The 22,821-nt window shown below is 53.6% G+C and overlaps 1 protein-coding gene across 8 annotated transcripts in view; it reads right to left on the bottom strand.

Annotated features, from left to right (window-relative positions):
* OSBP2 (oxysterol binding protein 2) overlaps positions 1-22,821 on the bottom strand; it is a 104,196-nt gene that overhangs the window by 67,514 nt on the left and 13,861 nt on the right. For 6 of the 8 annotated variants that reach the window (XM_086761314.1, XM_086761315.1, XM_086761316.1 and 3 more), the window contains one exon: positions 7,995-8,203. In XM_086761314.1, coding sequence (XP_086617440.1) covers positions 7,995-8,203 — 209 coding nt within the window. Of the gene's footprint in view, positions 1-7,994; positions 8,204-17,285; positions 17,399-17,857; positions 17,990-22,821 lie in introns of those variants that run through there. The other 2 variants (XM_086761319.1, XM_086761321.1) reach the window with 2 other exon arrangements.

Genomic DNA, 22,821 nt, shown 5'->3' with positions numbered 1-22,821 from the left:
ACTTCTGCCGCCCACGCAGGACGGGGATTTTTAAGATCGCAGGGAATACAGGCTGCATGCCTGGCGAGCGCCTGGTTACAGCAGGACTCGCTGGCTGCACCCGCTCTCCGAAAGCTGAGCCAGCGCTGGGAGCAGCACAAGGATGGCTTACCAAGGCTGGCGAAGACGTGAGCTTTTCCCATACAACCTCCAGGTACCTCGCTGACTGAGCGACACGGTTGCCTGCTCGTTGAACGAAGGAGGAAGTCAGGAGCTGAACAGCTGGCTGAACCCGTAACAGAGCAGCTCTCCAGGCCAGCGGTTTGCAGCCGCTAACCGCAAAGTGAGGCTGGCTGAAGGAATAAACCAGACTGCCCACTTACGCTAAGTCTGGAGCACCAGCTGCTCCCACACCGTGCTTTCACCACCCCCAAAGCACGGCTAAAGGGACCTGAAGCAGCCCTGGCACAGAAGCGGTGCTGCCAGGTCTGGTGGAACAGCCCAGCTGAAGCCTCAGGTCACAAAGGCACTCCCGACCAGCACAAGGGCCACACCTGCATCCAGCCAGCGTACCCCAGTCAGAGCCCAACAGCTCCCAAAAGCTTCTCCCAAGGCAGAAAGCATCCTGCCCGCGTGGTCCTGGGCCCATCGCTGGAAGGGTGGAGGGCTGGTGGCAGCCAGGGTTTGGCCAAGAGGAGCACAGCAGGCCAGAAGAAATCCTGGGGGCTTCTCGCTCACTCCCTCGCGTTGCGCCAGGCGCTGAGGAATGGGACGTGCATCGGCCACTGCGGCATCCCTGCCCATCACCCGAGTCTGCTCCAGACCTTACATCTTGTCTTTGCTTTCCCTTAAGGACAACTCTTCCCCCAGAAGCGGTGGGGGTGCTAAAGCTACAGAAAGTCACCCACGTGCCAGCTCCCTGGCGCAGCAGTGACCCACACCCAAACCAACCAGAGGGCTTGAGCGTGGCCAGGTCGGAGCTTCCCTGTTTCCGATGGCCTCTGCCACAGCAGCCCGAGGCCATCCCACCTCCGCCGCAACCCAGGCAGCACCGGGCTCAGCCTGCAAACCCAAATACTTGTGACGCCATCCCCCCTGAAGCCCATCAGAACGGGGATCTCAGTCACAGCGTGAGGCGTCGCTGGCAGATTCACACCCCGTGTGATAGCTGCACGTGGCACGGTGCCACCCATCGCTCGGTCACAGCTGCCAGGGGCTGGCTCGCTTCGTACCAAACGCAGCCTGACTTGCGGACAGATGGAAATCAGCCACTGAGGACACGTTTTATTAAAATGAACCCAGGGCTATTTCAAAACAGCTCGCAGGCACGCAAGCTACGAAGGGAAAGGAGCCCAGATTGCCATCCCGTTGTCAGGACACACGATCACGCCATCCTGGATCGACAAAGGACACAAATGACAAGGCAAGAACTTACTGCGAGTTTACACATCAGGAGAAAAAAAAGCAGGGAAAAAAAAACGAACAAGAATTTACAAAGGCAAATCCCTCACCGTCCATCCAGAGCAGCCCCGTACCCCGGCACAAGCAAAAAGACACCAAACCTGGGTTGGGGACAGAAGAGGGACAGCATCAGCTCATTCCTGCAGCCGCTGAGGAAGGGAGAGGCGGCAGCGAGAGGAAGGACAGGGCTGTGCAGGAAGGCAGCTGCCCAAAGCACCCTCACCTCCGCAGGGAGCAGGACCAGCGCTGCATCCCCAGCGCTGCGACAGGATCTGGCGGCCAGGCCCAGCTGCCCGCGAGCCCTCGTGTCCTGCTTCACTCGGGGCATGGGAGCTAGCAGCCTCCTGGGGAAGCCCCTGCTGCAGAAAGCAGCTGCCGAAGGCCGGGGATTTCCTTCTGCAGGCGGAGAGGGCTGGCGCTTCCACAGTGGGAGGTGGGCTGGCTCCAGCGGCCACACCGTCACCTCCCAGCAACGGGGACGCAGGTTTAACTCGTTTGTTCCTCTTGCAAATGCTGACAGAGGCAGGCATCAGTACGACAGTCTCTACCACAGCACAAGCAGCAAGAGCAGCCCTCTGCTTCCCACCACCAACGCCAAACCGCTCCGAGGACCCTGTGCACAGCAGGTACACTCCTCACTCAAAAGGACAACAATCCCCAACATTAACGCCAAGTGAAGCTACTGCCTCCTTTAGAATCATGGAATCACAGAATGGTTTGGGTGGGAAGGGACCTTCAAAGCCCACCCAGTCCAACCCCCCTGCCAGGAGCAGGGACATCTCCAACCAGATCAGGTTGCTCACAGCCCCGGCCAACCTGACCTGGAATGTTTCCAGGGATGGGGCATCCACCACCTCTCTGGGCAACCTGGGCTAGTGCTCCACCACCCTCAGTGGAAAACATCTCTTCCTGATGTCCAGTCTGAATCTGCCTCCCTCTATTTTAAAACCATCACCCCTCGTCCTGTCACAGCAGGCCCTGCTGAAGAGTCTCTCCCCACCTTTCCTGCAGCCCCCTTTGGGCACTGGAAGCCGCTCTCAGCTCTCCCCGGAGCCTCCTCTTCTCCAGGCTGAACAGCCCCAGCTCTCTCAGCCTGGCCTCACAGCAGAGCTGCTCCAGCCCTCTCAGCATCTGCGTGGCCTCCTCTGGACCCTCTCCAACAGCTCCATGTCCTTCTGATGCTGGGGGCTCCAGAGCTGGACGCAGCGCTGCAGGGGGGTCTCACCAGAGCAGAGTAGAGGGGCAGAATCCCCTCCCTCGACCTGCTGGCCGCGCTTTTCTTGATGCAGCCCAGGATGCGGTTGGCCTTCCGGGCTGCAAGGGTGCATTGCCGGCTCACGCTGAGCATCTCGTCCACCAGCACTCCCCACCATCACTCCCTTCTTCCACTACTGTTTAAAACCAGTCAGCACCGAATGGACCAGAGCTGGAGGGACCTAGCACTGAATCCCCCCACCACGGGGCGCAGGACCCAACCCAACCCACTGACAGCAGCACATTGCTCCGAGCGTCAGTATTCACGCGGCAGCGGTTTTCCAGCCGGAGAGCAGCCAGTGCCGGCTCCCGAGGCGTGCTCTGGTCTCTGCCTGCCGATCCCTGTGAGAGCTGGACGCTCCCTCCCGCTCCCCCGGGCAGCGCCCACCGCGGCAGAGCCGTGCCTGTGCTGGCAGGCAGGTGGAAGAGCACGTCCGGAGAAATGGCGGAGCGCGCTGTCAGCTGGGACGCCGCTTTCCATCCCACCCCTGCGCTCCGCTTGCGCACCGTGTGTTTGCGACGCTAACGTGCACTGCTTACTCCACGCCCCGCTGTGGGCTTGTTTTAAATTATACGAACACCTTGGAGCATTTTGCCCATCTCTCCCTTGCTTTCACCCGCTGCTAAGGCCTCTTCCACAGACACCGCGGCGGCGACGAGCGAGCAGCCACGTGGCACGCGCAGCGGGAGCGGCGCTCCTCCGCTCACTCCGGAGGACGAGGCCGCAGCAGCGGAGGCAGCCTACGTACCGCAGCCTCCGCCGAGCTCCTGCTGCAATACCGAATTTGTGGTGTTACATAAGCACCACGTTCTGGTTCCTCCGCTACAAATGATTATAACGGATCACATCTGCAGGAGAATATCGTATAACAGAGCATTGCAGGGGGAAAACAAGGGAAAGATCACACCAGATCCAGGAGGTAAGCGTATTTCTTGCGTAACTCTATCCCAAGGTGCAAGCGAAGTGGAAAACAGTAACAAGAGAATTAAAAACTGAGCAGCAAAAAGGGGAAAAAAAAAAACCCACAGGGTGGAGGGGGAGTTTCCTGGCTTGTGAAACACAGGAAAATCCTAAAGGTTTCCCCTGTCCTCCTCACGTTTGCACTGCCAGGCAGCAGCCTGCAGAAGGGAGCAGCTGAGGCTGTGCGTGTCGGAGCCTTCACAGCCCGTTTCAGCCGGACCCACCGGGACCTCACCGGCTGCAGGAGTTCAGACAACCCGAATTCACCCCCTGGGACTCCCAGCTCAGGGCCTGCAAAGTTGAGAAAAATTCCCAGGCTGATCAGACACGCTCTAAAAGCGACAAAAACGGGAAATATATTTTTTGTTTTCCTTCATGATGCTTGAATTTCCTAGAACACGCCAGACAGGCGTTCAGACCACTTAACCACCTGTCTTTAACAAGAAGTCCGTGCTTCACAACCCTCTGCGCACCTCTGGAGCCCCAGCCTCGGTACGAGGCACCGCACGCCTGTGGGAGAGGTTGGTAGGTGAGCTGGTCTTGGCACACGTGTGAGGACTGACCAGGTAACTCCTGGTTTTTTTAGTCCCATGAACGCCAAACACACCTTCAGTCAGTCCAAAAACTGCACTGGTCCAGGTGACAACCCGAATTACAGCGTGGACTTCATTCACTCTCCTCCCAGGAAACCCCGAGCAGGGGGTCAAAAGAAGTCACCACCTCCCTCACCTCTCTGACCGATCACCAAGCAGCCCAAGTTCATCGGGGGGAGTTTTCCCACACAGTACCCGGTGTTTAAAACACCAGCGACAGGTTTCTACCCTCGCCTCACAGCCTTTTCCAAAGACCCACTCATCACACAGCCAAGAAAATAATTCTGATATATTCACCGCTCACATCCTTCGTTCCTGTATCTCATGACAGTCCTCTAAAAAGAAAGGATATTTTTACTGCCATGAAAACACACATCAACCACAGTCAATTACTTTTAAGTTCACACCCTCTGAGCCACAACTGCAAAGAGAAGAGAGAGCAGATAAAAGTGTTTCTTTGATGCCAGAACCGCTCTGCAAAGCTGAAGCCGTCCGAAGGCTGACAAAAGGGGTGCGCTGCCCAGCCGGGTCTGGTACCCTTCTGCCTCAACATCCCTGTGTGGTTATTTCAGAGGAACTAACCACGTGGTGCTTGAGGAGAGAGGTGAGACAGCAGCTCAGCTCTGCTCTCACTTTCTCCTGCTAACCCACCCAGTGCCACCAGGCAGGTTTCCCACCAGTGAAGCGGGATGAGGACAGCGAGCTCTCTCCAGTGTCATCTATCAGCACTTACTCGTGTCCCAGCTTGTTACCAAAATAGCCCCAGCTCCACGTTGGGGAGAGTGGAAATCAGAGCTCCTTCAGGCACACGCGAGAGGGAACAGCAAAGTCTCCCATCTCGTGGTTTGGGTGCAGGTTTTGCTATTTCTTAAAAACAGAGATGAAAAGCAGTCCTGTGAAAACGGCATCTCCCAGGGTAGCGCTCGAGCGAGCCAGCAGCCAAGCTAAAAACGCTCTCCTGTCTGTTTATTTCAAAAGAACTACTGGGAGAAGAGACTCTTCATCCACTCCAAAACAGCCTCCCAGTAGTCAAGGTATCTGCAGAGTTAACCCAGTTTGTCAGTCCTACACTCCCTCTCAAACACCAGGAAAGTCATGAGGGACCGCTGATTTCTGCAGAAACACAGCGAACGGAGAGCCCCAGCCTGCACGCGGGCACGTTCTGTTTTATTGAGCAGTGACTCAAGCACGGCTCATCTTTAAAACATTTGCAAAAAGAGGCCAAGCTATTTTGCAAATTAATGAATTAAAAATTAATGAATTCCACACAAACACATTGCTCCTTTCTGGATGCACGGAGAGATGGACTCCAAAGGACCTCACCGCACCAGGAAGCGAGGACGCCCCCTTCCCTCTCCTGGGTGCTCCTCGCCGCATCCAGAGACGGGCCAAAACACCATCAGCCAGGGGAACGTTAAAGTGTACAGCAGTTCACCCATGTCCTCAGCTCTAACTCCACAGCACAAGTGTTCAGTGCCCACTTACAGTGCCTTATCCCCTCGGTCCAGACCAGAAAAGCCTGGAAAAACGAGAGTTTGGTTTGGTTTTTCTCTCTCATCAGCTCCCCGGCCTGGATCACAGCATCACCCCACAAATAGCTGAGTCAGCACAACTGCAAGGCAGCACACAAACAAGCGTCCGCACCCAAAATCAGCACCGCTGCCACACTGTCCTCACCCTGGAACTACGGCCGGAGCTTGCTGAAGTGAGGAAGTCAGTGTGTCCAGAGCCTTGAGACAGGAAGTCTCTGCGTTTGCTATTTTTGTGTAAAGACACAAACCAAAATAACCGCGCGTGACTCCAGGGGCAGCATCGCCGACATCCCCCCACAGCCCCGGGCTGATGCCTGCCCTTGCATCACCCGCGGCCTGGTGCTCAGAAACGCGCAGGCAAACGCACACACCGACCTCTCCCGCACCCGGGATCCTCTTCTACGCCAGCTCAGCCCAAGGGCTCACCTCCCACCATGGAGTAAGCGACATTCACGGGACCGAGAGCCGTCGCATCCAGGGCTGAGCTCCCTACAGCCGTGACCTGGCACAACGTCACGCTCGGCCAGGCAAAACACGCGTGCCTAAAGGTCCATCTGCTCCTCAGTGGGCTCTACTCTCCGTCAGCACTTACATACACTCCAGAGCTGCAATAGGAAGGGACAGCGGGTTCACAATACCTTATGTAATTCAATTCGTAGACGCTAGTGCCCCGGAACACAGCGTGCTTAATTATGGGAAACGGGCGAGTGGCTCACACACTAATCAACTTCTGCCTGACCCTGTGGGACGGCTAATTATACAGAAGTCAGACCACATTTGTCCAGGACTGGGGGCTTATTCTCCTGAAAATCAAACCACTGGGGCTCTGGGCGTTCTGCTGCTCTCTACAAAACCCGACACTGACACCGGCTCTGTCCTGGCAGCCAGCACCCCAGACAACCGTCCCGCCAATACGCAGACAAAAACATGAACACAACTGCCTTCCGAAAACGTGGGGACACTGATTTTATGTTGACTGTGTGTTTTCGTCCACACGGCCCCGACCGCCGCTCAGACGGGGAGCTGCGCCCCGCAGCCACCCACAGCGCGCTGTGGTTCCGGTGTGCACGCAGCAGCGGTTCCCCCGGGGACACAGAGGTTTTTCTTGATGCGCTGACCCAACCACAGCCTTCCTCGGCGGCGACTCTGAAAGCTAAGATCACAAACACGTTACCCGCAGCTGCACGTTCACTGCAGCCGATAGCACAGAGCAGCCTCCGGGGTGTCCCAAAGCCCAGACCCGGGCAGTACGTAAGCACCAAAGTGTCTTCCCTGGTCTCACCCTCACACACCCCCTTTCTAAAATACTCAGACAGTTTATGAAGCTACATTTTCATCTCAAGCAGAGCATTACAAAAGCAGGCGTCCATTACATTTTCTTCTCCTGTACAAGGTCTGATTCCCAGCATTCAAGATCTGAGAGAGGTTTTATTTTAGGATAGAGGGGGTGGCTGGCTTTTTAATCCATTCATGGGGTTTGTATTCTGCAACTTGAAGCCATGCTTGTTTGTGGAAGAAAACCAAAAGTTAATCCCAGAAGGGTTATGGATTGAAATATTTCTAAAATATTCTGCTAAGCAACTAACCCATCCATCACACGACGGAGCAGGAAAAACGACCCTCCCGGGAGGAGCTGCGGAACCGGCACGGGGCTCCGACAGCTTTACATGACGCAGCTGTCCCACGTGTACACCAGTAAATACCACAGCGCAGCATCGCAGGGGGGAGAAGGGGAAACACACACAGAGAGAGACAGCTCAATACCTGTGTTGTTCATCTCCTGAACTATCCTGAACTGAAAGAAAGGCATGGCGCTCACACTTCGTCGCAAACCTCTGTTCCCTCTAGTGCCCCTTACGGCTCTCCCCGTCCACAGGGACCAACCCAAAGTCTCCAGCAGAAAGGCACGTATGTCCTCACACCCTTCCAGAAGCAGCACTGCAAGATCATTTTTACTGGCTCTCCACAATTTACTCGCTACCAGGGGCTTTAAAGACCTGCTCAATGCCGCACGTCCAGATGAGATGACGGCTGGTGCACACAGTGCTGTTTAAAACCCTTTGTGTCTCGGTGAAACCGCCAGCTCTTTTCAATGGCGTACGAAATACTATCTGCCAGGGTTTCTGCACAATTTAGCAAGCACAGAAGAGCAGATTTACACGGAGGTTTTAAGGAGGATCCAGCTGCACGTCCGCACGCTAACACGCGCCCTACCTGACTGGTTGTTCCTCATGCGGATGGCTTTCGCCTTGGCCAGCTCCAGGGCCGTGACCCACCGCTGCCTCTCCACCTCCGAGTTCGCCTTTAGGTGGTACGTTCTTCCCCCGTTGGAAAGCACAATGTTACAGGAGTCCTCCGTGTCAATATGAGCCGTGGACAAGTTGATGGTCCCGCGACACGTGTGGGCCATTTCCGCCTGCGTCCTGCGTGGGAACAGATAGGAGAGGAAGCGTCAGTCCCCTGCACCCAGCCTGTCCCCAAAATACCATCGATGCCCCCTCCTGTGCAGCACAGGCCCACGGAGACATCCCAAGCAGGCAACAAGCCCGTCGAAGCCACCAAAGCTAGACAAGCTCCTCAAAGAGAAAAACAAGAATGGGGCTGCAGCATTTGGATGGAGCTCGTTCCCTTGTACAAACATCACCCGTGGCATCAGCACCGGTTTCGCATCCTGCGGCACAGCTTTCTGGCTGTCCTAAAAGTAAAATTACCAACTGCACCCCACTTGCATTGCTGGTTTCCTCCCTCCCTCCACCAGCCCACCTCCAGCATCCAGCATCTTGTGGCTCCCTATACCCTCTCCCTTCAAACATCACCATCTGCCCAAGTGGGACGAGACCTTGCGTGCACAGATCTCCATTGCAAGGCAAACAAGAGCAGCACAATTCCTCCTCAGCTGTTAAAACACCTCCATTACCGGCAAAATCGCTTTGTACTTCACTGGGCTCATCCAGACATCCCGGGGCTGACCTCCCAAAGAACCAAGCCCCCTTCCACCCCAGTGGGGCACACCAGGGAGAGCCCACCCCGCAGCGGCCTTCACCTCCACCACCCCACTGCTCAGAGCCGCAGCCCGGGACCTCACGTCCGGGGCCAAAGCCCCTCAGCCTGAGAGCAGAGCACAGCCCTGCCCCACGCTGCAGTTCTGCCGGTGCCAGCCAGGGACAAGGCGCAGCTGGTCGCTTCGAAACCATCACCTCTCCGTCATCCACGACAGCTCTCCCTCTCATGAAAGAGGATTTGCACATCTTCGGATGTTCTCAGCTCTCCACGGGCTTTTAGCTGAAAGGGCTTTCCATTTTAAAAGCTGAAATGATCACTTTTTATAATTTATTTACCGGTCTTCCTCTCTCCCATCACCGGCTCTCGCAGCCCCAGGAGAGCAGCCGGTCCCTCGCTGCCCGCTCACCGAGGCGGTGGCAGGTATCGCGCCGACCGAGAGCTACCTTCTCACACGTGGAGAGATGCTTGGTCTTTTCAGAGCACGTCAGCTGTGGGAGACCCACAGAGAAGCTGACAGCCACTTCTTAAACCATGGCTTAACATAGCGTTTTCAGAAGCAACTGAAGTCACTTCTTAAAAAAAAAAAGTAGTCACAAAGATTAGATTTTTAAGCATTTGGACACGAAAACAAATGCCTAAGTAGTCCCCAAACTGCCTCTACACCCACTGCTGCACTGCAGGCGCCTAAAATAGCTCTGCACGCGTGGAGCCAGCAGTCCCGGAGGCTTCCCAACAGCCCAGCACAGGCACAGTCGGCAGAGTCACCAACACCCTACACCCCCCGGCCAGCACCGGGGCACACACGGCCACCACCGGCCTCCGCACCCCGCTCCCACCTCAGGGCTGCGTGTTCTCCAGCCGGGGGTCCAGAGGCTGTAACCCCCGCACCCCTCCAGCCAGGAGGGGCTCAGCAGCACCTGGAAGCCAGGACCTTCTGGCAGGATGAATCCAGAGTGTTTTCCTTGATCCTCGTTACATTTTTCCATCTTTTATCACCCATATTTTCCTTTACTTCATCTTTTACTTTGATTTTGTCCGTCCTCTTTCCCATCCTGTCCAGCTCTGCTGCAGACCCACCCCCACGAGCCTCAGGAGCATCTCCCTTATTCCCAAAAGGTTCAAGACAGTCTGCACGCCGCTTCCTTCTCCATGGCCTTGTGGACGGCGACAGCCCCATCGCATCGCACACGCAGGGGCACGGCGAGTCTCTCTGGTTATCAAGATGGTCGGCACGCAGCGTCTGTAAAAGCCACCACATGCTGGCCACGGGCTTCCTACACCCAGGCCCTGCTCCACAGGCTGACGCAGCGGGAGAGCAAAACCTTGGCTGCACTCCGCTCCCCAAGGAAAACATCACAACGTAGGAGTCTGCAGGTCTCGCGAGCGAGGTTTTACAGTGAGGTCTGGAGCTGCTCTCAGACAGTGTCAGTGATGGAGTTCATCGTGGGACAGAGCGGTCCCTACCAGCGGAGAACAGGCAGCGATGCAGAGGTGCGCACTCCCAATCTCCTTGCTGGGGTCGCGCGTTAGGCAGAAGGAAGCCATTCTGGCTGAATGTGAACTCAAATCCCCAGATCCCACACCCTAACTACTGCAGCCCAAGGGCTCCTCTCACCTCCTCAGCCCTGACGCTGTTTTGTGGAACAAATTTAACCCAATGCCACATCTGAGCTCGATGTGCAGACACAGAAGCCACAAAAGCCTCCTGGTGCCTCCCAGGACTGGCAGCACCACACATCAGGTTCAAACCCTGCGTACGCCGTGGTTACACTTCTTTGTGGGGGTTGAACTGGCTCCAGATGCAATCAAGCGCTGATTTTCATTTCCAAAGTCATCTTCCTCGTGACGCAGCACATACTGACGTGTTCCCAGGAGAGATCGCTTCCCACCTTGAGAGAACTGCTAGAACAATTTTCTCTTCTACACAAAACAAAGGTCTCCAAGGTGACTTCACTAAATCAATTTAAGTCATATTAGACAGTCTTGCTCTCTGGTTTGGTGCAGGTTTTTGTTCCTTAAGCCGCCTTCCCGCGCCAATCTGCATGGGAAATCAATTCCTCTCAATCAGCACCCACACGCGAGGCAGGCACCTGACCCAGCCCGGAGCCAACGAGCAAGCAATGCAGGAAAAAATAAGAGGTGCCCTTCAGAAGCACTCACGGTCAGAGGGATCTGCTTATTCACCGCTAGCAGCTCAACTATTGCGTAACATCAGCCAGGCAGATCTCCTGATTCTCAACTTTCTGCAGTAATCCGAGCGCTGCACATACGGGAGAGCACGTGGGCAGGCTGCAGAAAAGCTGGAGGGAGGTTAAACGTGGACATGGACCAAACAGAGGTGGGTGCTGCTGAGGACCTGGGATTTTCGCTGCTCCCTCATGAAGTTAATCGATGGGATTTGCCTTCAGAGATGAAAATCATAGCTGTGCCCAGGAGAGACAGAAGGTGGCTGCCTGGCACACAGCCTGTGCTGTATACACGGTCAGAGGGGCTCTGTAAGACGAGGGGTAAAAAATATAAAATACCTGCAGGTGTTATAAAGCAGAGATCATTGGAGTAAAGCACCCATTCGGCAAGGGGAAGGTGAACGCGACCCCTTCACCCAGCGCGCAGCAGCGGGATCCTCAGAGCACCGGGGCAAACGCCACGCAAGCCCTGAGCCGTTACCGAGGCGCAGGCTCCAACGCCCTGCCAGGGCGGCACAGCCCCGGACAAAAAAAGGCCACGAACTATGGGGACAGATGTCACGGCTTAATCCCAAAGTCACTCTTGTGGCAAGAATAGGGCTGCTCATAGATGCAGAAAGGAGATTTGCTCTGAAAGCACAAACACATTCTATCACGATGGCAGCAGGTCCCTGTTTGCGCTGGCAAACCCACTCTGGACGCGCAGGTCTCTGTTCCCACACAGGTTTTGTCCAGGCTATCAGGAGATGCTGCTCTGAATACAGCCACATTCGCTTTTTTTATTCCGACAGCATGTGGGACACAGTAATAGACGTTTCAGATCAGCACCGTCACTCAGGCCCCCTACCCACGAGCACAGCAAAGCTCCCATACCACAGCAGTCTGCACAACGCCAGATTTGGCGAACACCTTCAAAGATCCTCTTGTTAAAATATTATCTGCAGCTTTTTTTTTTTTTTCTTAAAGTGGAAAAGCTGCTTTGGCTACTCTCATACCACAAATCTAAACCTCCAGAGCTTGACAAGAGCATTTACCAGCACCAGTTACTTAAAAAGGCCTTCGGTATAAAAATCCTAGAGTCTAAATTTTAACAGCTCATATTCTGCAGCCTGACAGATCAGCTACACGTCGCAGTGCAATAAAAGAGCAAATCACGGACTTAAAGACGCGCTTCCCAGTTCTGAGGGAAGACTTGAGCTACACGAGGCTGCTCAGCATGCCAGCACTACGCAAGAGAAAGATGCACCCACTTTTCAACCACTGTAAGAAATCTTACGGTATAAAAAACAATGTCAGTCCTCTAAGAGCTCAGAAGACAGATTTATCAACAGGGCAAAGAGAAGGTGGTGAAAAAGTAGATAATAAAATGCTTTTAGTCTGCTAGCAGCCCAGCCTGGTTTTGGAGGTATCACAACAGCCGAAGATGCAGCTGCAGATGCTGGTAGGATGCTGTTCCTGCGGATTCTGTAACCGTAACTGCGCAGCTCTGCTGGAATTTAACAGGACACAGCAAGCAATAACAGCCCCGGCTCGCACCCTGCTCCCAAGCACCGCTCATTTACAGTGAGCGAGCGCGATGGATGCTTGCAGAATTTCTCCAAGATTTCCTTTCCACCAGCAAGGCTCAACACCATCTCTGAGCAGCCTGGGAAAAAAAAAAAAAAAGCTCCTCTAAAACTTGACTACTTCTTGTCTCACAGCTCCGACAGGATCAGGCAGAGCACTCCGCGGTTCTGCACAGCGCCCGTGGTATTTCAGCACGCTTTACAGCTCGAGCGGCGACAAGGAGGTCAGGGAGAGCCCAGCAGCCCAGCCGTGAGACCAGAGCAAACATCCGCTTCGGCTCAGCCGAGCGGAGCGGGTCTGACACGTGTAGGACCTTGTTGGGTCACGTCATGGCTAGGAGCATCCCGCTTCACAAGGGTGCCACAAACACTTAGGCTCGCGCGCCGCTCTCCAAACCCGCTTATCCACAAAAAACTCCGCAGGACGCTACGCAAACACTGACCTGAAGCTGCTCTCCTAGGCTGGGAGAGCCAATGCTGCCCCCCGACATTCCGTATCGCTAGGCACCTTCACAGAAACATCCTGCCCCCCGACATTCCGTATCGCTAGGCACCTTCACAGAAACATCCAAATACAGTTGAAGTTACAGCCAGAAAAACGACCTCCTGAAATAGGCTCGCTCTGTCTTCCTAGAGATCTTTCTCCTGTTATCTCAGAATCATTTGCTTGCTACAAGCCTCAGTAAATAGCACACTTCACTCCACATCCTAAATATTAAGTTTCCCACCTCACCACTTTTGGGCTGTTCTGCTTTCTGGGGTAAATGTAGGTCAGTGCAGGGCTCGGACTTGTCCCAGACGGACGGCCACAGCCACCTCCCCACGACAGCTCGCAGAAGGACAAGGTGAGTGGCGTTCAATGACTCACGCGTTCTCGCCTTTCTGGCTCCAGCACACCCCTCACCTTGGGGTTTCACCCCCTGCAGTTACACAACAAGTACAATTTGGGGAGGTACGTTAGGGGCTGCATCTGAACCTCCAAGCTTCTGGCCACACGCTTCAGAGAATTCCCCCCCGGAGTAAGCGAGGATGCCAACGCCAGCACGGCTCGGGAGCAGCCGTCTGCGTCACTCTTCCCTTGGGAAAGCGGCATTGAGCGTTCAAACAGAAACGTGCTGGGAGCTACAGCCCTGGCAGCAGGCAAGAGGCATCGGCAGACACGCTGAGCCCTTTGCCAGGTTACCGCTCAGCTGCTTGGTCGCTGTTCACCAACTGGGAAACATTTTCTAATTTAAATAGCATTTACAGGAAAATCTACTGCTGCTGCTGTGCAATCTTCTCAGGGGTTTTTGGTTTTTTTTTTTCCCCCTCAATGATTATTTGAGCTTTAACAGCTCCGGATGGGCAGCTAAAGTTTTGCAAGGAAGTTTTACCGTCCACGTTTGCATTTTGAGTGGGGGTCCAGAAACAGCCTCCCCAGCACCGCCAGCATCACCACGACAGCTGGTTCCCGCAGCTCACGCGCTCCAGCTGGGATCACCAACGCAGCACAGGGGCAGAGCCCAGCGGCTCACCACCAGCGGGGATGCTCCCGCCTTGTCCTCTGTTATGAAGAACTCAGGGGGAAAATAAGAAACATATGAAGTTTGAAAAGGAAAAGCCACAGACTGTCACGGAAGAGAGTTAAATTATTTGTGGTTTGGGGTTTTTTTGAGTCTCTGGATGTGAGGTACAGAGACCGTACAGCAACACTGCCACGAGGCGCACTGCAGGAAGCTGGACGCAGATCTCGGGTTCACTTCCGAAGCTGACAGACACCTTGAGGAGCTTCTCTGAGCTCCACCACCATGCTGTACTCGAAGAGCTACAAGCTCAGAAACATTTTTTGGCCGACATACCTCAATAAAATTACAAATCTAGGCTTCTGCAGCAGTGCTGCAGATCACACCCAAAAACCAAGCCAGCGCAGCCAGAAGTAAACACTGCACCCTTGCAGCACAAACCCAACATCTCCAGGCACCCTCCAACACACCAGGAGACCTGGAAAGGATGGAGCCGATAAACACGTTGGTGCACATCTGGTGTCAAAGTAGCTCCAGGACCCAACCAAGAACTAAAGGGCGCCGTAGCAAGACGGCTGCTGTCAACCATCCCTGAACACCTCCGTCCCGGCTGCCCTGGCCACCCTACCACATTCAGCCAGCCCAGCAGCACCTCACAGCTTAGCACTGACGCTGCCAGGTAAACACCACCGGGCTTTGTATCTGTTCCCCAGTCTTCTCAGCGAGATGACAAGGATAAACATTTCAATCCTGATCTCCTGAGAAGAGAGCAAGGCAAGAGAAACGCGTAGCATAGCAGATGGACTGCAAAGCAACACATCCAGGAGGCATTTCCCCAATTAGAAAGAGGGAGTCCTGTTCGTACATCTGCTCAGGGCTCCCCGACAGCCTATTCCCTCCCACAGGGGGGAAGTAAGCCCCCAGCATTTGCAGCTTGGGAGCAGTAGTTCAGCACACCCCGGTCCCAGGGAGAGCAGAAGGTTGTGGGAGAGCACAGCGGTCCAAGGCACAGAGCGCGGTGCTCCTATCTTGCATTCCATGACCATGGAGATATTGGTGAAACAGGGTAGGTATTGGTGTAACTAGCAGGAAAAAAAAAAATGCGCACAAACTCATTTAAACAAGTGCACTCTTCCAATAGAGCAGCAGTACATCACCAGAAACAGGGAGGAAACCCAACTATAAATGGCTGCAAAGCAACTCCCTGGTTGAGGCTGCTAATTGCTACCATTTCTACCAACATTTCAAAACAATTCAGGCCTGTAATACAGAAATCGAGCAGAGCTCTCACGCTCGTGTTTGTACAGGAAGATTATTTAATTTCCGTTAACCTTCCACGCAACATGAAGACCGTTCTCTGGTGGCCAAAGTGTAGATGTTCAGCCCCCCTCACCACTCCACGCCTGGTTACACAGAGACCAGCGCATCTCTGCTTTGCTTTCCCCGCTACACAGCAACCTGGAAACACTCAGTTCAGACAAACAACAGTTTTGCAACTCCTGTGTGCACTGCAAGAGAAAGAAACTGCAAAGTGCTGCTAACGACAGCCTGGATGCTTCTTACACCACCACCCTCTCCTGACTCAGAGACTAAAACCTACTTTTCCTCCTGTATCTTTCACGGATTAAGTTGAAATCAGTTTATTCATTTCATCGTCCCATCACACCGGAAAACAGCGTATCATTAAGTTAAGGGCTCTGCAGCCATAGAGAAATATTTATACCAGCTGCATAACTGGGAAATGCCCGTTGGAGTAAGCTGCGGAGACCGCTGCAGGCAGAGGCAAGAACAGAAATCAGCTACCAGGAAATAAAATAAGCAGAATTGGGCAACGCAATAGATGGGACAGAACAGAGGCGCTATGGAACGGGTTTACACGCCGCCTGGCCCATAATAACGCTTTGAAATGCCTTCAGCGTGTGCCCCCGGCGCTGCTCACGCTGGCCAGCTGCTCCCTCCCGACCTCAGCACCAGCCCCCAGCCCCACTTCGGAGCCCTCTGAGCCCGAGCGGTTCATCCACGCTGAAATCTGGCGCTCAGTTCCACAGACACCACCATCCCACTCTGGATACAGGAACATCTGAAATACTCCACACGGAGCAGCCCCACCGTTGGGTTACAGACACCTGTCTGCACAAGTGCTTCTACGTTTCCCAACAAACTGCGGTTTCGCGTGTCCTTTGTTCAGAATAACTGGGGGTATAAAAGCCAGTGAAATCTCTGCATTCACTTCTAGGCGTAAGAAATGATAAAAAAAATTTAAAGTTGGTTTTATCTTGAGGCCAAAAGCTCACATGCCTGAAGTTAGGGGAGGGAAGCGAAAACACCAAACCTCTTGGGGCGATGACTCTGCCTTGGTCCAAGGAAAAAAGATTTCTACGACAACTCAGTTCCAGAACAGAAACGCCCAAGAGAAGGCACGTGGACAGAAGGTATTCTCCTGGCTCACACAGCAAGCAGGATTCACATGCAGCACAGCACAAACTGGTTCAGCACAGCTCTCAAAACCACAAGCTCCGCGTGACAAACAGCTCAGATTTTTTTTTTTTCCTTCCTCTTTTCCCCTTCACTAAGCCTACCAAATCACAAACAAAACCCAAACAAGCATATGGCAAGTGTTGTACCGAGATTTCTGCAAAAAGATACAATCTACTTCTATTTAAAGGCGATTAATCTGCCACCGGCTGCAGTCGGGATGGGCATGGATTAGTAACAATCAGGTTTAAGGGAAAAAGTCTGAAACCCAGGCTGCAATCCCTGCCAGCCGGAGGGACACCCGCAGCTCAGGCACCCGCTGCCTCTGTAGATCACAGGGATATTTCCCCCTTCAACCCGTCCAGCAGCTCGCCAAGCCGGCTGCTGGGACAAGCCCCTACCCACACATGGGATCAACGCCAGTGAGCCCCAGCCAACACTGCACAAGCAAGGATTTAGGGCTGATTTGACTGTAAACAGACAGATGCTGGAAGCGAAGCCATTTGGATTTCACAGTCCTTTCTCCAGCGCTTTCCCACTTCAGTCCGGCTGCAACACCCACCCCAGTGCCGAGCAAGCCTTTGAAAGGAAAAACCTGCTTCGCATCATTTACAAATAGACTTTGTCTCTCCACGCTTTGCAAAGAGAAAAAAAAAACAACCAAAAAAAAAAAACCAAAAAAACCACCACTATAAGAGAGCTCTGGGAAGGTAATTTGTCAGAAAGACACTCTCGGCCTCACCGCTGTGGTGTAGGACAAGGCATGGCACTCACCCCTGACACTGCGCCGTAAAGGTTAACACGAAATCTCAGGGGCACCTTTTGCAAACGTTCGCACTTTCAGGTCGGAGGCATCTCCGATGTAACATTGAGTCTCAGAAAACTCACTGCTGGTGAAGCATACAGATTTAATACATGGTTAGGTCAAGAAAATCGACTACATCTCCAAGCTGAAACGTCTCTGAGAACACCCAGGCTTCCCCGCTGCTCTGTTTCTCAGATAAAAGCGCGGCAGGCCTGCCGGCTAGCTGGCTGAAGAGCGCAGCCAGCCCTGCGTGGCGTGGCCGCAGGCAGCCTCCTGCCAGCGTATAACAGACCCAAGCAGGGTGCCCAAGTGTAGAGCCTCTTGTTTCCTGAGCAAACAGCGTGTAAAGCCTGCGTAAATGCAGACAGACTTATAAACGCTTTTCCTCTAACATCAGACACATCAAAACACGCAGACGTGCCCCAGTTCCCTGCCTCTCATTCCCCAAAGAGCTGACGTTCAGCTTCTACAGCGCTCCCACAAACAAGGCCTCCGCTCCAAATAAAGGCATACTGTAAAAGCAACCCATCCACATTGATACCCTTCAGCATGAGCTGTTATAACGTATTTATGACTCTCCCGTGCGCACAGTGCAGGTTTTCTGCCAGGAAACCTCAGCAGCGGTCAGGAGGAAAAGAACTAAGCCACCACGCAGACAGCAGCAAGCACAAGATACGGGCCGGCAAAAGGACTTTGTGTTGGGTTTTTAATGAAAAAAATAAAAGAAATTTAAAAAAAAAAAAAAAACCAACCAGTTACCAATGAGCACCTCCACTCCTCCCACCACGCTGTGCTATCTCCTCTCCACCTCTGGAGAGGCTGGTGGTGGCCCCGGTTGATAAGGCTACCAGCCCTGTAAACACCAGCACCCAGAAAGAGCTCCTCAATCGCTGTTCGGGCGAGTGGCCTCACCTGCTGCCTGGGGTGAGCCGCCACCTTCTTCTGCAGGGCAGGAGAAGCTCTCCATGCTGGTGTGAAACTGTACTCCGCTCTGCTCAAAGCAAGACTGCTGCAGCCTCCCAAAAAGGGCTTTTGCTCCTCCCCTTCAGCAGGAGCAGAATTAAAGGCTGTAAATGAACTCTGCATGGGGAAAAGAAAGTAAAGCGTATCTGGTTGGGAAAACATCATTGTTGTAGTTCAGCCCCAATCAGACCAGACTACTCTCTCTCACTCTCCCCACCTTCCGAGAGAACAGGGAGAGAAAATATAAGGGAAAACGTCTCGAGGTTTGAGATAAGGACAGGGAGAAATCCTTAAAGTTACCATCATGGGCAAAACAGACTCAACTTGGGGAAAACTATTCATTTATTACTACAAACAGCAGGATAATGAGACAGAGAACAAGATAATCTCCATCCACCCCTCCCTCTTCCCAAGCTTAACATTATCTCTACTACCTTCCCCTCCCGAGCGGCACGGGGGTGGGAAAAGGGAATGGGGGTCGCGGTCAGTTCATCACGTGTTGTTTTACGCCGCTGTCTCATCGTCAGGGGAAGAACTCCTCACATTCCTCCCCTGCTCCATCGTGGGGTCCCTCCCACGGGCCACAGTCCTTCGTGGAACTGCTCCGGCGTGGGTGATCTCTTCCACGGGGTGCAGTCCCTCTAGAACAGCTGTCCCAGCGGGCCCTCCATGGGCCACAGCCTCCTTCAGGCCTCTACCTGTTCCGGCGTGGGGTCCTCCACAGGCTGCAGGGGGATCTCTGCTCCTCCGTGGGCCTCCATGGGCTGCAGGGGGACAACCTGCTCCACCATGGTCGTCACCACAGGCTGCAGGGGAATCTTGGCCAGGAGCCGCATTACTCCCCCCCCTCACTCTGAACTGACCTTGGCATCTGCAGCCGTTCCTCACAACAGGCTGGCAGACGTCTCTCAGGATCTTTTTTTAGATCTTATTCACTTCTCATCTCCTCTCTACTTCTTGCAGGCAGGCTGGACTGAGTTGGGCCCAGTCGGCTGCCTGGCGAGAGGCCAGAGGGTGAGGCCTGCAAGGCCCATGAGGCCTGCGCCTCCCCCTCTGCGCCTCTGCCCCCGCTCAGCTTCTTCACATCTTCTCTCCTCTCTCTTTTTTTCTGTTTTCCCATTCTTAAATATGTTATCGCAGAGGCGTTATCACGGGACATTCTGCTACCAATCGGCTCGGCCTTGGCCAGCAGCGGGTCCGCCCTAGGCCTGGCCAAGTCCCCTGAACAAAGGGGAGCGACTTCTAGCAGTTTCCGACAGAAGCTACCACCTTAGGCCCCCCCTCACTAACAAAACCACGACAATCATGGAATCACTGAGTGGTTAGGGTTGGAAGGGACCTTCAAAGGTCCAACCCAGGTATCTTAGGGACCCAACCCAGGTATCTTAGTACCTGGCCAGAAGGAAACCTGGTAAGAGCATATCGGAGTACCAAGCGTCCCGCTCACGCGGGCAGCCCGCAGTCGGTACAGCAGATGTGACACACAGCTGTCCATCGCAGCCGAGAAACCCAAACCACGGGCTCAGCAGCTTTAGCAAAGCCATCGCTGTGCGGCCAGGCAGGGGGAAGGCTGCAGCGAGCGGGGGTCTGCACGTGGAGCCGCATCTCCTGCAACAACGCTGCTGATGGCTGTAACACCACAAGGAAAAGCTTCTGTGGAAAACAGCGCGTTGCCTCAGCACCAGGCACGCTGGCATTGCCCTCAGCACCCCCTCACCTGCATTTCGAATGCACTGGATCCCTCCCATCCAGGCTCTTCCGTGACCAGTTGCCTTGATGTAGTTCCCAAGGATAAAACCTTGGCTCAGGGCTACACTGTGGTGACCGTCAACACGTACGAGAAAGTGCCCAACCGCAACCGCCAGCCAGAGCCCGGAGCTCACAGCCCAGCAGGGATGCTGGCAGCTTCGCAGGAGGCAGGCACACGCTCTGCGTTCCAAGAACCCTGTTAGAAACCCTGTTCGCCTCTTCTAAAAGTGCCAGGGGAAGCATCCCACTTTGCTATTTTCATCTCTCTCCAAGCAAAAATGCCAAAGATCCAGAGGAGAAAAAAACCCCACCAAGATTTGTGGGCAGCATTGCTGCCAGGTTTATTGCATCGATTAAAAGTTTATGGAAAGTCTGGTCCAGATCCCACCACCTCCACAGAAGTCAGTACAAGCAAAGACCTCGGAGACGCATGACTTAGATGCTTGGTGGCTCATTTTTAAGCAAGAACAAACAACAAACGACCACAGTACACAAGGTTAACTTGACAAATGCTCTTACTGCACAGAACGCTGAAATAAATGCAATACAGCAGATGAGAGCCTCAAGCAGCAATTTTTCTTGATACAGTCTCTGCTTTTAAGTTTCTACCGGTACTTCAGCCCTCGGGAATTGTGTTAAATGATGAGAATAAAGAGCAGCCATAGTCAGCTCATGTTTATATTTTCTCACCACCACGTCCAAGAACAGAAGAGTACACAGGGCATGGCACAGTCAGCATTAAGACTCAATTTTTATTCCTGTCCCACCAACGTGCTTTCATACTTACGGTACTCAGATTGGCAAAAATATCCTGGTTTTTCAGACTGTAAGAGTTCAGGTGTGTATTTGCTGCGAGCATGAGACTTATTCAGTCTTTCTGAGATCGAATGTGGATAGGAGAGCTTGCTTCCAATAATTTCTCTGTGGCTGCAAGCAGCTCTCTTCATGCACGTTACCATCAACGTTCATGTTTCAGTACCAAATAAATTTTCTTCAGAGCCACTGCATGAATTATGGTCTGGGACCTCAACTTTTAAAGTCATTGCACTTCTGACTTTTTGCCAATTTTCAAACAACACTAAAATTACAGCACAGAATTTCTTTCCTACAGATGGAGAACTAGATGCAAAATCTGCATGGTCGCATAGAATCACAGAATGGTTAGAGTTGGAAGGGACCTTCAAAGCCCATCCAGTCCAACTCCCCTGCCAGGAGCAGGGACATCTCCAACCACATCAGGTTGCTCAGAGCCCCGACCAACCTGGCCTGGAATGTTTCCAGGGATGGGGCACCCACTGCCTCTCTGGGCAACCTGGGACAGTGTTCCACCACCCGCAGTGGAAAACATCTCTTCCTGATGTCCAGTCTGAATCTGCCTCCCTCTATTTTAAAACCATCACCCCTCGTCCTGTCACACCAGGCCCTGCTGAAGAGTCTCTCCCCACCTTTCCTGCAGCCCCCTTTGGGCACTGGGAGCCGCTCTCAGGTCTCCCCGGAGCCTCCTCTTCTCCAGGCTGAACAGCCCCAGCTCTCTCAGCCTGGCCTCACAGCAGAGCTGCTCCAGCCCTCTCAGCATCTGCGTGGCCTCCTCTGGACCCTCTCCAACAGCTCCACGTCCTTCTGCTGTTGGGGGCTCCAGAGCTGGACGCAGCGCTACAGGGGGGTCTCACCAGAGCGGAGCAGAGGGGCAGAATCCCCTCCCTTGCCCTGCTGCTCACAATGCTGGGGATGCAGCCCAGGATGCGGCTGCCCTTCTGGGCTGCACAGGTGCACTGCCGGCTCATATTCCTTCCTCTGTTTTCAGGCCTGGGCACCAGAAGACAAAGCTAAAACTTCACATTTAAAACCCAGTCTAACTGTTGCTTCTCATCCCCTGACTGGGAACTCCTCAGCTCAGCGACTGCCTTGCTATAGATTATGGACTGTACAGCGTGAAGGCTGCTTTCCAGGTGTGCTCCCAGTGCAGATTTGGAGAGCGGTTCATTCACTCGCTTTTCTCACCAAACACAGCAAGCAGCTGCTTCTGCTCAAGGCACCCATCGCCAGTGAACAACAGCAACCTCTGAGACCTGCTGCAACCATCCAGAAACTTTATTCCACGATAAAACACATGTTCAGCTCTACAATCAGCATATTCTGCTTTGGGTAGCAATTGCCTTTTCTTTGCAGAGTCAGTGTCGCAGCTGCCTGCCTTTCCGAACGGATTCAAGTCGCTGGGTAGCGGGCATAAAATTGCTAACCAAATCTGAGCAGAAGGAGGGAGCGTGAACTTGAAAACTGAGACACTTACATATGCAAGGTACCTCCACAAACTCCATCACCTATGAAATGATCAGATTATCCTTTGAGGATGTGCTCCTGATGCAGTCCAGTGAACAGCAATTTCTTCCAGAAGAACTGATGAAACGGAGAGGGGAAAATGCAAGCAGGATCTTAAAACATGTCTGCGATGTGACACAATGTAAGGTCTGTCACATTCCTTATGACACTGCCCAAAACAAAAAAATTTGGCAGCTGGCTTTTCAGTCATTGGAGATGCCAGGAGTTTTTTTAAAAATAGAAATTGAGAGTTAACTGCCTACCAGGCTGCGATTCGGACTGGCAGATCCCGTGGATCAAATCCTGCAGACGCCCCAGTGCCCTTGGCCAACCAGTTCTGGGCAGACCTGACCCACCTCAGCTAAGACGGAATGCCCAGAGCAAGTCCTTCAGCACCAGTGCCTGCAGACCTCTTCCTGAGCACCGTACCTACCCTCACCAAGTGAATGCCAGAGAGACAGCCGCCCTGCTCCT

This window comes from Chlamydotis macqueenii, chromosome 17 (genome assembly GCF_036417535.1).
Source record: "Chlamydotis macqueenii isolate bChlMac1 chromosome 17, bChlMac1.mat, whole genome shotgun sequence".
In the NCBI taxonomy this organism is placed as follows: Eukaryota; Metazoa; Chordata; class Aves; order Otidiformes; family Otididae; genus Chlamydotis; species Chlamydotis macqueenii.
This window is presented reverse-complemented; position numbering and strand designations above follow the sequence as displayed.